The sequence below is a fragment of the Carlito syrichta genome, unplaced genomic scaffold, assembly GCF_000164805.1.
Source record: "Carlito syrichta isolate Samal-C Ts95f unplaced genomic scaffold, Tarsius_syrichta-2.0.1 Scaffold306634, whole genome shotgun sequence".
Classification (NCBI taxonomy): Eukaryota; Metazoa; Chordata; class Mammalia; order Primates; family Tarsiidae; genus Carlito; species Carlito syrichta.
The window spans coordinates 288904-304559 of NW_007250730.1; the positions used below are offsets into that span (position 1 = coordinate 288904).

The window sequence follows — 15656 nt, forward strand, 5'->3', positions numbered from 1 at the left end:
AGAGGGGAGGGAGGGAGGAAGGAGGAGGAGAAGGGAGGAGGGAGGAGGCAAGAGGGAGGAAGGGAAAAGGAAAGAAAGAGGCAGGACAGTCACAAGAAGGGCATGCGAGTTAAGAAACTCAAAGAGCTGGGCGTAGTGGTTCACACCTGTAATCCCAGCATTTTGGGAGGCAGAGGTGAGAGAATTGCCTGAGCCCAGGGGTTTGAGACCAGCCTGGGCAACTTGGCAAGAACTTGTCTCTACAATAAATCAAAAAATTAGCTGGGTGTGGCGGTGCATGCCTGTAGTCCCAGCTACTTAGAAGGCTGAGACAGAAGGATGGCTTGAGTCCAGCAGGTCTAGGCTACAGTGGTAGTGAGCGTGACACTGCATTCTAGCCTGGGTGACAGTGAGATTTCAACTAAAAAAAAAAAGGAGAGAGAGACTTGAAGAGTGCTCACTGACCCCAGGGAAGGAACCCAAAGTCTTAGGGAATCTTGAGCAAGGCAGAAAGAGCAGGTCTATGGGCACAGGAGGACTAGAACATATCACATCAGAGTGGAGGGCAGAGCCCAGGACCAGATTTGGGATGATCCAAGCCTGAACCTGCCTGGGGCCTCGGTTCTTGAAAAACTTGCCCATGGAGCCTCTTTTCAGAAGTGGCTTTCTTGGACGAATCTTGAGATGGAGAAGGAAGGAGTAAGGGGGGGTGTGGGGAAGGGAGAGAGCAGGGGAGAGAGAGTGAGAGACATAGAGACTCTCAACAGCTGTGTGATTGTGATGGAAGGGAGCAGGGACAGGTCCTGCTGAGAGAGAGATGGACTGAGGGAGGGATGGCCAGCAAAGCCGGCTGCTGTGCTGGTCTCCTGCTACGTGCATTGGTGCAGAATAGACACTGTCCTCTAGAAATGGGTGCCTGTGTCCTGACCCAAGGCTGTAGGTGGACTACTCACCAAGACAGTTGGGGGTGGAAAGCTCCTAGCCCTTCCTGTTTCCTTCACTAGACATGGGCGGGTGTGTGTGTGTGTGTGCGTGTGTGTGTGTGTGTGTGTGTGTGTGTGTGTGTTCACTAGACATGGGCGGGTGTATGTGTGTGTGTGTGTGTGTGTGTGTGTGTCTTCTCTCTGGCTCTCACCTCTGGGCCACTGTGGAATCCCTTACTCAGGAATCTTGTGGCCTCCTTTCCACAGAGGAGAATATGTCTCTACTCCTGGTTGTCTAAGTCACTCACAGTCAAGAAACTATCTTTCATTCATTCATTCATAATACAGAAAAGAAGCTTTTGGAAATGGTTAGTAGGATTTATTTCCTTTCTACTTCTTGGGGGAGGGATCTAAAATGTTATTACAAGAAACCAGCTCAAATGAATAAACACTCTGTGGGTTGACATTATTTATTAATGCATTTAGAATGACAAAAGTGACTTGATACAAAAAATTAATGTGCATATTTGCTTAATGGGCCATTACTGAATAAAACCTGTTGGCTTGATTAAGTGATGCTTAATTGATTTTATTGCCTCACTCCCGTTTATATTCTGGAAATTTTAACCCAACTGGCCAAATCCAGAGAGACTAAAGGAACATGAAGTGGTAACATTATTAATCCCATAAAAGATAAGGATCCTTTTATGAAGAAAATCTTTTTTCAGCTCTACAGTTGGTACAGCATTTAATTATTTGGTCAATGAGCATGTATTGAGCATCTACTGAGTGTAAGACACAGCACTATTTTAGGTCATGAGTGGAACGCAAAGTTTAGACACAGATCACGTCCTCAAGGAATTGAAACCCATAGGAAAGTCAAAGCACACCCAAAAATAATGGTTGACAACATAAAATGCAATGAATTCCAGAAGAAAGGAGAAATTATCCTGAGATTCTAGGAGAGCGATGGAGCAGAATGCATGTGCGTGTTTTGCTTCCCAAGACTGACCCGTAAGGAAAACACAGCAGGAGTCTGCTGGAGTATCATGAATTTAGCAGGACCGGGATGGCCTTCTCAGCACAACAGTTCCCGATGAGGTGTGAAAATACTATTCCTGCATGGACATGGAAACCCACTGGCTTAGTGTCAATCACTGATATCAGATTTCTCCCTAAGAACAGATTTTGGTTGAAAGAAGAGCAGGAAGGAAGGAAGGACAGAGCTAGGTGTCTTAAGGGAGTGACAGAAGGGACAACAGGGAAAAGAAAGAGAGATGCCAAAAGGAAATTTTTTTCTGCGATCAGCACTAACTTGCTCTGCAGTACTGCCTGGGCAGGTGCAGCGGCCACCTGAGAATCCAGAGGCTTTGACAGTTTTACTCTCTTCTAGAAGTCTACATACTGTTATTATGCTTGCTGGGTAAGGGCGGGTGTGCTGGCACAGAAACAGTAATATGTGTTTGCATGTATGTGTATGTGTATGCTGTATATATGGATGCATATATGTACATATGTGTGTATATGTCTGCCTCCAAGGTCTGAAAATTAGGTTTTCGAATCATCCTAGAAAAAGTGCTACCTACCTCACAGCTGAATATCACTACAGTCACCTTCAAAGGACTCTCCTTGGGAAGCTATGCCCTGACGCCAGCGCCTAGTCCACCCATCAAGGCAATTTTAGAACTATTTTTCTGGAATGGTCAGTGCTGTCATTGTTATTTGTTGAGGTCTGACAATTAAGTTAGAGAACCTGCCAGCGTGAGCTTACATTAGCAGCACTATGCAAATAACTGTATTGGAACACCCTCCCTACTCACCTGATCTGGCCCTCAGTGACATTTTTCTTTACCCAAAGATGAAGGAAATATTAAAAGGAAGACATTTGATGTTATTCAGAACAACAAGGATAATATGACAACAGCTCTGATGGCCATTCCAGAAAAAAGAGTTCCAAAATCACTTTGAAGGTGTTGGTATCAGTGTATAGCTTCCCAAGGGGAGTACTTCGAAGGTAACCATACTGATATTCAGCAATGAGGTACGTAGCATTTCTTCTAGGATGATTTCGTGAACTTAATTGTCAGGGTCCATGTAAATATACATATAGTCATGTTCCACATAACAACATTTAAGTCAACTGCTGACCACGTGTGGGACCAGTGATCCCTTAAGATTATATTACAATATTTTTACTGTACCTTTTCTATGTTCAGACCTATTTAGATAAACAAATACTTGCCATTCTGTTACAATTGCCTACAGTATTCAGTACAGTAACTTGCACATAAGTGTGTAGCCTAGGAGCAATAAACTGAACCCTCTGGCCTGGGTTTGTGGTAGATGATACCTTTTAGGTTTGTGCAAGTACATTCATGATGTTTGTACAACACCAAAAATGCTTAATGACACATTTCTCAGAACATGTCCCTGTCATTAAGTGATTGTGTATCAGAGACTTACATGTGAATATAAATGCTTATATATTTGTTCAGGCTAAATATCTATCAGGAAATCTTTATTTAAGAATTCAGTTTTAGCTAGGCTCGGTGGCTCAGCCTGTAATCCTGTGCCTTTGGGAGGCTGAGGTGAGTGGATTGCCTGAGCCCGCGGGTTCGAGACCCACCTGGGCAGGCGAGATCTCATCTCTACAATAAAATCAAAAAATTAGCCGGGCGTGGTAGCGCGCGCCTGTAATTCCGGCTACTCGGAAGGCTGAGGCGGAAGGATCGCCGGAGCCCAGAAGGTCAGGCTGCAGTGACCAGGAGCAGCCACTGCACTTCAGTCTGGGCGACAGAGTGAGACTCCAACTCAAAAAAAATTAAAAAAATAAAAGAATTCAGTTTTATCTAGTGCTTCTCTGGAGAGAGCCAGCATGAGAAAGTCTAGAAATAAGAGGGGCCACCCAAGAAGCTCAAATTCACTGCAAGCTCTTCTATCTGGGTCAAAGTCCCCCTGGTGAGACCTAGTGGATGCTCAGTTCCTCTCATGTGACTCTGAGTGTTAGAAATTCAAACTATTTTGGATGTACGTGTCTCGTGTCCTCCCCTCCCCAGTTACTAGAAAACTTCATCTGTTACAATATGTTAATACCATGTAACTAAACTCATTATTTTCTTTCTAAAAAATGCACCCCACCTCCTACATTCTCCAACTAAGTATATGGTGTTTCAATCCATCCTATGGCCGAGCTAGAAACACAATAGTCATACCAACCCCCCTCTCTCTCTAACCTCCAGTCCATCCAATCACTAGATCCTGTTAATTCTACCCTTGACATGGCTTTTCAGTGCCTCTTTCTTTATGCCCGCCTTCTTCCAGGGGTTCATTACCCTTTGCCTGGACTCTCAGGAACTTATATCCCAGTCTCTGGTCTCCTTGCCTCCTCTTCCTAGGTATCTTTTACACTGCAACCAGGGTTATTTCTGTGAACCAAAGATGACCATGTGACTCTTGCTTTTAAAACTCCTCTGCTTTCTCTGATTGGCTGGCTTATGGATGAAGTTTAAGTTCCTTGTCTTGACACATGGTGCCATTTATAATTCACCCTTAAATTACCTGTCCAGTTTTAACTCTCACCAACCTGCCACACACACACCCAAGGTTACAATTAGATTGAACTTGTCTGACTTCCTTGAAATGCCATGCTACTTTAAAACACCTTTGCCCACAGGTTCCCTTTGTTAGAAATACCTTCCCCCTATTCTTTCCTTGAAAAACTCCTAGTTATTCCTAAAACTTGGCTTAATGCCACCTCCTCTGTGAACCCTTCTGTCATGGACTAAATGTTTGTGTCCCTCCAAAATTTACATATTGAAATTTGAATCTCCAGTGTGATGGTATTTGAAGTGGGACATTTGGGAGGTCATTGGTCATAAAGGTGGAGCCCTCCTGAATAAGATTAGTGCCAGTATGACAAGAAACATGAGACAGATGAGCTGTTTCTCAGCCATGTTAGGACATAAGAAGCCGGCTGTTAACAAGCCAGAAAGTGAACCCTCACCAAACACCAAGATTTCAGACTTCCCAGTCTCTGGAACTGTGAGAAATAGATGTTGTTGTTTAAGCTATCCAGTCTATGGTATTTTTGCTATAGTAGCCCAGGCAGAATAAGACACTTTCCATTACTCTCCTCAGAAATTAATTGTGCCATCTCTTGTACTTCCTCTATAGCTCTGCTTATCTCCCTGATAGAATGTGGGCTTCTGCAGGCAGGAACTGTGTCTTGTCATCAACTAACACAGCAGTAAATGATCCATACTTATTACTGGAATTCACTAGTGTTGATACAGCAAAAGTGTGATTCAGTAATTATGAAGAGGGCTCAGTTTAAGCATCACTTCCTGAGCTTGCTCTTGTTTAGGAGGACTTTAGAAAGGGACATGGATTGACTAGGACAGGGTAAGGGGACAAAGGGATAAGTCACAAAAACAGGCAAAGCTCCAGTAATAGTTCATGCTCAGGAGGAGATAGGCTCTGTGCATTATTGTCTGCAATCTACTTTAAAATGCTCAGCATGGACCAGGGTTGGCAAGCCCTTGTGGGCCAAATCCAAGTCACCATCTGTTTTTGTAAATAAGTTTCATCAGAACCCAGCCATGCTCATCCATTTAAGTAACGTCTGTGACTACTTCTGCACTTCAAGGGCAGAATTGAATAATTGGAACCAAAATTGGCCTGCAAAACCAGAGTATTCAGTATATGGCCCTTTATAAAAAGAGTTTGCTGACCCCTAGCCTAGACCAGGTGGTATAAATGAGTATATTAATTTCAATCTACAATCTAGGGGTAGTCTGTTGTCCTATTGGAATTACCCATTTTGGAGCTGATTAGTATTTAATCAAATAGAAATATGTTAGAGGCCTTTCTATCCTTTTGTGAACGGGGTATAAAAATCTAGTGAGTTCTAAGTCTGTGCCCTTGGGAGTGATATCCTAGGCCTGATTCCTGAAAGGCCCACGTCCAACGACTGATCTGGATGTCTCTTGGGGCTTTAGTCTAACTAGACCGTTCACTGAATCCTGATGAGAATATTGTTATATTTGCTTGGGATTACTCCTTCCTGACAAAGAATCCTTTACAGAAAGACAGTGCAGGGACTTCCCTGAACTTACAGAACAAGGGTGTGACTGCTGTGGCCTGCTTGCCAGAGGATGTCTACATGTGTGGTAGAATCAATCTAGACTTGCTGTACTCGAAACTTGCTGGGGAAGAGCCTAGAGCCTTCACCAGCAATGACAGAAGCTCCCCAATTTCCACCTAAGAGAACTTAAGTGTTGCTTATGATCTGATTGGCAGACGTCAGTTCCCGGAAGTTATGGGAATGGTCACATTTGTCTCAATACACTCACGAGGTAGTTACCTGTCTTCTCTTGCCACATGAGCAGGGAGCTCTGGGACAAAGCACCTACCTCCACTGTTCACATGTGAGCCCGCCCCCCAGGTCTCCCTCAGAGCACAGGTGGAAGCTAGACGGGGCAAGATCATTACTCATAGTGTTGGGGAGTGGCTGGCTGGGCACTTGCGTACTTGGAAAAAACTTGAGCAGGTACCAGGTGGGGAGTGGCCACACAGGTGGAAGAGGGAGAATCATGACCTGGCACAAGGGATTCTGCATGGCATGCCGCGTGGGTACATTCAGATAGTGTATGTTCATCTGTTCTGGAGCACACAGTCCCTTTGGTGGTGACAGAGGCACACTATAAAAATGTCATCTGCAATGTTTAATAAATGCACATGTCCCAGCTGATGCTTTACAGTGTAGGGCAAAATGATTTGTACACAAAATAGACAGAATATACCCTCCTAAGCTCACAAAGTAAGCAAGACAGTTACTTACTGACTCGGAAATTTCTTTTAGAGGCTCTGGAGTTGATTCGCTGAATTTTTCCCTTGATGGCCCACGTCCAGGTTGAAGTGATGATGAGCCAAAAATTTGAACGAGGTAAGAATCAAAATCCTCACAAATTTTTGTAAACAATTTTTGCTTCAAGGTGTCTTTTAAAAGAGAAGTAGAAGAGGGAGAGAGTAGATGCAATGAAACATTATTTAAAATCCATTTAAAGAGACCTGTGTTCTCCTTAACAGAAGTAATTTCTCATGGCTTGACATTAACTGCTAAGTGAACTAACTTACAAAGCATTTTACATCATCTGTAAGGGTCTTCTTAAAAAACTTTAATTTAATAACATATGATGGTGCAAAGAGGCAAAGAATGACTTAAATGCAGGTTTATTCAAATTAAATGCATATTTATCCAAAATGTCTGTTGACTATAAATTACTCCATATACAAGTATCTGTTGACTATGAATTACTCTATGTAAAGGGCCATGTAATGAGTTATAGAGGTAATTACCTCTGGTTTTAGAAATAGCAAATATTCAAAAATGTATCCTCACTGTGCCACAAATCACTAACTTCTTCAGATAAGATGGCAAAGCTTTTCAATAACTAAAATATATGAGTTGTCTATGAAATGTCTCCAGCCATTCCAACACCTTCATATCCCAGTGGGATCAAATATAACAGGTAAACCCACCCAGTCACCCAGCAGGGCGCAAAGGAAATAGAACATCAGGTTAGAAAGCTCTGGAGAAGGAGAGAAGGAGAGCATGGTATGTTTATCTTCAAGTATATGTTATCCTTAAGGCCACTTGTGCCGGTACCCAGAGTAGGCAGGGCACAGGCATTGGGCATCTATGCCAAGCCACGTCAGGGCCCACTCCCCACTGGGTGGAGGAGGAAGAATAGAGCCAAACTGAAGCCTGCAACCATGTCAAACTAACTTTCACTTCCTTCACAAGCTTGCCAGGTATGGGCCCTGCCAGCAAGAGTCATCAGTTTTCAAAGAATTCAAATAGATTTCATTGTAAAGTGATACTGACCGTAATCTAACCATGGATGGAGTCAGCGTCTGAGGATGCCTTGTTGGTAAATATCAGTTCATGTGAAACTTAGCGTAGGGAAGCCCATCAGATTAGTACTGACTGTGTGATGAGTATCAAAATGGGGTTCTTTAAGATACATTCCTGACATCACCTGTTTACTCATTATTCTCTGCTTTCCTAAAAACAGAGACTAGAACACACCCTTGAAATAAACCCAGTTATTTGCTTTCTCACCTCTTTAGATGATGACAACTTTTTTCATTCAACTTGCACTTCTTCATTTGTTTTGACTCCATGGCTGTTTTCTGCCTTGCTGTTGGCTTGCTCAAGCCCTTATTTTAGTCAGGTAGCTTTCAGGACATTAGCTAATCTTAGCAATATACCCAAGTCCTATTCTTTCTCTTCATCCCTGTCCATTGACCATGGACTCCCCAGATCAATAATTCCAAGGCCATTTCAGCACTTACTACGTGTGAGTAAAGACAAGGGACTGTACCCTTCACACTGGAAGAGACAAACCCTCTTTACATGGTGGAGTTTGTACGCTACAACCTAATGTTGGAAGAAGCCTTATTAACCCCCTAGTTTTCCTATGTGGACAGGACAATCCAGGGATGTGGTACTTGGAAGAAAAATATAGATGATCTTCCTTACCTTGGAGAGTAAAGAAATCATCAAATTGATAAACGTGCTCTGGGTCTGTGGCGATTAGATTCATTTCTTTGTGGAATATTTCAAAGTTGGGGTCATCTTTCTTCACCACCCCGAGGACAAATGTCTCCACGTTGGCCTCACTGGCGTTTCTCACCACCTCCGTCAGTTTTACTTTATCTCGAGAATCCGTCTGCCCATCAGTGATGACCAAGGCTACCTTCTTCACACTTGGCCTTGCATCCTGGAACATGTCGTTGGCTGCCTGGAGAGCGGTGGCCGTGTACGTGCCTTCCCCCAGGTACTGCATGTCATCCACAGCCAGCTTGAAGTCATCCTTGCTGGAGAACTGCTTCAGAACAGCCACCTTTTCCACCTTGTGGCTGTAGTTGATGACACCTATGCGGGCTGTGGCCACGTCCAGAGCGACCTTGTCAGCCAGAGTCTTCACAAAATTTTTGATGATCTGGAAGTTCTCTGGCCCCACGCTTTCTGAGCTGTCAATCACGAACACCAGCTCTAGTGGCATCTCCTTGCATTTGGGACCACACCCTGGAAGATGAATGTTGAGACAGGAGCATCGCAGGAATGAAGATCAAAGCATCACGGGTCGGTGTCAGATTGGGGAGGAGAAAGGAAAGGAGGGCAAGATTGAATCTGAGACCTGAAGCGTGAACTTCCTTTTTTGTGACTGTGAAAACAGAGGACAACAGTCTCCCTCCAGATCCTATACTTGACACTTCTTTAAAAAATAATATATTGGTGGGAAACTGTATTGGATAAAAGAATAAACACCTATGTGCCCATTTCTCAGATTAAAAATAAAATATTTTTAAGAGTTAACATGCCCTGGGAATGCCTTCCCAACTACATTCCTCTACCTCTCCCCATGAGACAAACATTATCCTAAATTTGCTCTTTATCATTCCACCACTGTGTTTAAGTTGAATCTGAAAGCTGATATTTCAGTGTTAAACCATGTCCTTATACTCATAAGAAAATGGATTTTTCCTCACTGGTTTGGCCAATGTAATGGAATGAAAAATGTTAATTTTGGGGGAAGGATTGGGGCCTTAAACATTCACCAGAACAGCTACCTCCAAATACTCTAGTTTATCTCCTCTGTTACCCACACTGACACCTCTGGTGGCTTTCACATTATCGAGGAGAACAGTATACTCCTACTACAAAACTTTTGGAGGGGCGTGATCCTGGAGAATGTGGGTCAAAAAAAAAAAGTCCTATTGAGGTCAATGAGCGACCATGTGAAGCAGTTGCCAGGGTCACCAGGAAATAAAAATATCAGGAGTACATCTCTTTATTTGCACTCATGTTGCTCAACGACCCACTATAAAAACCCACCAGGAAATTGGGTGCTACCTTTACAGGGCTTTCAGAACTCAGAAGCCATGTCTACACTGGCCTACCAGCATAGAGGCCCAGACTGATTCTTAGGTCCAGAAGTCTTTTAGGGAACCAGCCAGTTCTGGAATTCTCAGTATGGAAGGATAATAATATTTCTGCCTCTGTCCACCTTAGACACAGAAAATTCTCTCGTCATAATTTCATTCATCTCTTGTTTTTTGGCTAATCACTTTTCTTTACTTCTTTCTGGTGATTCTGTTTCAAGTTTAAAGTATTCGGCCATTGAAGCAGTTGGGAGTTGTGAAGTAAGATGAACTCTTGACTCTATCCTCCTGCCTTTGGAATTGAGTATAACTCAATACTCAATTCAGGGTCAGGCACAGTGGCTCACATCTGTAATCCCAGCACTTGGAAGGCCAAGGTGGAAGGATCTCTTGAGCTCAGGAATTCGAGACCAGCCTAGGCTACAAAGTGAGACCTCATCTCGACAATAAAATAAAATAAAAAATTAGCTAGGCATGGTGCTGTGTGCCCATAGTCTCAGCTACTCAGGAGGCTGAGGTGGAAGGATCACTTGAGAGTAGGAGGTCAAGGCTGCGGTGAGCTATGATTATGCCACTGCCCTCCAGCTGGGGAGACAGAGTGAGACCGTGAGACCCTGTCTCAAAACAACAAACAAACAACAACAACAAAACTCAGTTCAGAGAGACTTCTGACTTCAGGGAAAACACAGACCATTATCATCACCAACTAGGCTGGCTCCAAAACCAGTTGGGCTCTTGTAGTTGTATTTCCTCTGTAGCATTTTTCCTCTTGACCTCAGGCAAATGTCCCTGAATACAAATGATCACTGTGCCTACACTCCAGGCCAACATCCTCATGCTCCCTAACCCACCCGGGAAGATGCTCGTTCTTCTTCAATCAGGATTCCCAGGCTCTCTGGCTGCTGCTCCCTTTCAGTGTTCGGCTGACATTTCAAATGAACCCAACCCTTTCCACTGGCCCTACAATACACATCTCTTCCAGGTGAACACATTATCACTCCAACACAGCATATAATGGGGCTGGCACTTGAAAGCAATGGTTTTTTTTTTTTCTTGATAGTCAAATCTTACCACATATTTCAGTAATAAGTTTGATAATTTCTTCTTTCTGGGGGAAAAAAAAGAAAATGTATTAAGATTAAATGTATGGCTATAATATTTTTTCCCCAATAGTCATAAAAGATATCTCATGACACCCAGCACCGGGCCATTTGATTTCATCCTTCCACTGCAGAAAATAAAATAAATACCCCCAGAGGTTAAAAGTTGGATATCATATATCATAACTACAATGGGGTTGAGTTGCAAAACTTAATAGCTCATTTTTGGAGTTCAAATGGCAGCTCCAGCATGTATCTGCTGTGTGAACTTGGGCACTGGGTGACCTAATAGTGTCCATGCCTCAGGGCCATGCTGTGGATTAAATGAGGTTAACGTACACATGAGCACAGGATCTGGTCACTCAAACGCTCCCTCCAGTGGTTTGGTGCAATATATGCAGTCAATCATATTATATTATTTATTTATTTATTCATTTATTTTTGAGTTGGAGTCTCACTCTGCTGCCAGGTTGGAGTACAGTGGTGTGATCACAGCTCACCACAGCCCTTGACCTCCTGGGCTCAGGCGATCCTTCTGCCTCAGCCTCCCTAGTAGCTGGGACTCCAGGCATGCGTGACTATGCCCAGCTAATTTTTTTTTTTTGTAGAGATCAGGTCTCATCAAGTTGCCCAGTCTGGTCTCGAACCCGCGGGCTCAGGCAATTCACTCACCTCGGCCTCCCAAAGTGCTGGGATTACAGGTTGAAGCCACCGAGCCCAACTACGCCCAGCTAATTTTTTTGATTTTTTTTTTTAATAGAGACAAGGTCTCAGTATGATATTCAGGTTGGTCTTAAACTCCTGGGTTCAAGCAATTCTCCCACCTCGGCCTCCCAGAGTGCTGGGATGACAGGCAGGAGCCACCGCACCCAGCTGTTAACAATTTAAACAATGCATGCTGAGAAGCTGAGATGAGCCTCAGAACCACAAGAGAATCCATTCGATGTTATATTTTCTCTTCTTTCTGTGTACTAATTTCCAATTTTGTAAGTCCCCTTTCACTAATACTCTCACTTGGGCTGTACCAGGAAATGTCACCATGTGCCTGAATGCTCCCTCCTGGTCTTTCTGCCATGGGTTCCGTCAGAAGGACCTGAGTGAGCCAGGTACCAGAAGCGCATCTGCCAGGGCCTCTCTTGGACAGCATGCTTGCAAGTAAAATAGCGACTAGAGGATGCTACGGTTGCCCGAGACTTGAAGCCGAAAGAGGATGATGAATGGAAAGCTGCATCTCAGCAAGAAGGAGCAATGGCACCAACCAAGAAAATGAAGCATAACAGGTGCAAAAGCAAATTGTAAAGAACAGATCTATAGAGACAGAACCGGGGTGGAGGTGACATAGCTGGTGACATGGCTTAAAAGTAGCATATATGGAGAATCCTCAGAGTGTTTTGATTTAATTTAACTGCAAACTGAGTGAAAGCCAGTGATTCCAGGGGGCTCTTTGAAGAACTTCCAATACGATACTGAGGTACACAAATACAATTATACAGAATGAGGGAGTTGACAGTCATCTTTTTTTTCCAGGCCTTATCACGCTTTTCCTTATTTAGAGAGGCATTTACTAAATCTGTCACTAGAACACGTATAGGAAGAGAAACTGTATGTATTTATATAAAGTATACTCAGAGGGGAAATTATATATTTATATATTTATGTTTGATTTTCTTAAATGAAGAAAGCACTATACATCAAGTTTTATGGTTATAGTTTTTAATTTAACATTATATCATAATTAATTTTCCACATGATTAAGTATTCTGAGAAACTTGGCTAATGAGGTCGAACGCATGGCCTCTTAAGGCTCTGTGACACACAGTCAAGCTGCAGAAGGGTTGTGGTAACCAACAGCAACGTATAAAAAAAAGCCTGCTTCATTTTAGATACACTACAAGCTCTGCCACTTGGTCGAGCAGAATCTCTCACTGTCTTACACTGCACTTATTAAATTATTAATAAGGCTACATTTTCTTTTCCATGCCTGTTTCCATGCATGCTCTTGTACAGAGTCTTTGTATGGCCTTCATCTCATCTTTCTACTGGAACATTTGTTTTTTATTAACTTATAAGAGCCACGTGTATGTCAAGACTGAATTTTAAGTGTTTTCAACATGATTTTATGGTGTCATCAGGTTTCAGATGCTTTATGTAGTCATATATGTCAATCTTTTCCTCATCCTTTGCTTTCGAGTATCTGGAATAGTTCATTCTTTCCACTAGAAGTGCTGAAGAGCTACCCTTGCCATTAAATTTATACCCATCAGAGGTTTCTCAGTTGAGTAGGCAGCAGACAAAGACAGACTTTGGTAGGGCTATGCCGAGCCAAGGAAATGTGTTGGTCTGCTGGGAATTCGAGGTGCCGGGGGGGGGGGGTGGGTGGGCAGGATGTGGGTGGTCTTGAGGTCCAGAGGGAGGCAGCCTCTGCCCAGGTTGGGGTGGGAGGAGTGTTCCAGGTGGGGGGACCAGCCTTCACTCAGAGCACACTGCATTATAGGACTTGCATAAACATATGGCTCAGGGTACACAGCAGAAAGAACGACAAAAGCGGAAAACAGATGGACTCTGGAAGGCCTTTGCGCCATGTTGAAGGGTGAGAACGTCAGCCGGGGAAGCGGGACTCACGTGATCCCTATGCAGAGAAAAGCTCTGGTCACACTCTCATTGAAGTGGTCACAGCAGCCAAGGGAGAGTTTTGAAGTTACTGAACAGTTCAGGCAACAAATGGCACCAGAGGGCGAGGTAGTAATGACGGCAAGGAGGATTCATGTTGGGGACAGAAGGGCAGGTGCAAACCTGGAGAGCACGTTCCTCTGTTTACTTATATACACACTCCCCTGCCACTTCTGGGGAGAAAACTGCTGTTTACAGGGTTGTTACCTTCACTGTAGGCATCTCTGGGGCTCTGACATGTGGCAGGCAACAACGCAGAGTAAAAGGCAGGCGACCACAGGACACACAAGCGATTTTGCTGGATACATGCCTGGCTCACCACCTAAACTCTCGCCCCTCACACTTGGATTTTCCCAGCACAGAGTATCATCAGCATCCCAGACCACAACCCAAGGGAAGGTCCAAGAAGAAAAGAGAAAAGGCCTCATTTTCTCCTAACTCTAGAAGATGCAGGACCTTCAAATTAGAAAGGAAGAATTAGATCTGGCTATAGAAATCCTACAACTTTCTCACTTGTGAGATGTTAAGACTTAGCTTTCAGGCCAGGTGTGGTGGTGCATGCTTGTCACCTCAGCACTTTGGGAGGCAGAGGTAAGAGAATTGCTTGAGCCCAGGAGTTCAGGGCATCTTGGCAAGACCTTTTCTCTACAACAAATAAAAAAATTAGCCGGGCTTGGTGGTGCCCCTGTAGTTACAGCTACTTGGAGGGCTGAGGTGGAAGGATCGCCTGAGCCCAGCTGGGCAAGGTTGTCGTGGCTGTGATCATGTCACTGCACTCCAGCCTGGGTGACAGAGTGAGACTCCAACTCAAAAAAAAAAAAAGAAGACTTAGATTTTGTTTTTAAAGGTGTGGGAATTCTTACCCACCCAGGGATGCCAATAAATAATAAATAAATAAAGATGTGAGGAGAAGAATAAGGAAACATCTGCTCAACCCATACAAGGGGGACCCTCCAAAACATCCTGAAATTTATTTATAAAAAATTGTATATTTTAGCCAGGTTCGGTGGCTCAGCCTGTAATCCCGCGCCTTTGGGAGGCTGAAGTGAGTGGATTGCCTGAGCCCGTGGGTTTGAGACCCGCCTGGGCAGCGAGACCTCATCTCTACAATAAATCAAAAAATCAGCCGGGCATGGTAGCACGCGCCTGTAATTACAGCTACTCGGAAGGCTGAGGTGGAAGGATCGCCAGAGCCCAGGGTCGAGGCTGCGGTGGCCGGGAGCGGCCACTGCACTCCAGTCTGGGTGACAGAGTGAGACTCCAACTCCAAAAAAAAAAAAAAAAAATTGTATATTTTTACATGCTTAAACTTCAGTCACCTTCAACATACTCTCTGTTTGATGCAATACAACTCTCAAGATGCTTTTTCCACTGCTCAAAACAGTTTTGGAACTAGTCCATTTTGAAGCTTTTCAGAGCAGCTGCTGTTTTTTGTTTCACCTCTTCCACATGGGCAAAATGTTTCCCTTTGAGGACTTTTCATCCAGGGAAACAAAAAAAAGTTGCTCAGGGGGAGATTGCACGACTGGGGAGGGTGGGGCACAGGGGTCATGATGTTTTTGGTCCAAAACTGCTAAACATTCGACACAGTGTGGGCAGGTGCACTTGTAAATCGCCCACCATGAAACGGGCAAACACTTGGAAAGAGTCTCCAAAAAAAAAATTCACTGAATCCAAAAGCAACCTCTCCCAACAACGCTAGCTGGTCCACTGATGCCAATGGATTCCTAGAACACTTACCTAGCCGGGGATGCCTGTATTACACGGGGCCCTCCCTCCACAGATAATTCTGGGTTTTGGGGGGCGCCTTCATATTTATTGAGGAAGTGAATCAGTACACAAATGTAATCCCAATTATCTGACTGCTGTTCTCTCCAGAGCACTTCCTAAGTAAACTAGTTTAGGAAAAAAGAGCCCCATTCTGAAATGAGAAGAACCATGGAAAATAAAGTCATTTGGCAGTTTGGTTTCTTTGGAACAGCTCACTTCTCTGTTGCCAATAATAGCAACGTGATCATTTTTATTAGGGGTGGGG

The 15656-nt window shown here is 43.9% G+C and overlaps 1 protein-coding gene across 1 annotated transcript in view; it reads right to left on the bottom strand.

The window, feature by feature from the left end:
• The window catches only part of COL28A1 (collagen type XXVIII alpha 1 chain), a 193856-nt gene that overhangs the window by 13746 nt on the left and 164454 nt on the right, over positions 1 to 15656 (bottom strand). Inside the window, exons 30-32 of the mRNA XM_008063194.1 lie at positions 10923 to 10959; positions 8446 to 8994; positions 6742 to 6899 (exon numbers count right to left, since the gene is read on the bottom strand). Coding sequence (XP_008061385.1) covers positions 6742 to 6899; positions 8446 to 8994; positions 10923 to 10959 — 744 coding nt within the window. The remainder of the gene's footprint in view (positions 1 to 6741; positions 6900 to 8445; positions 8995 to 10922; positions 10960 to 15656) is intronic.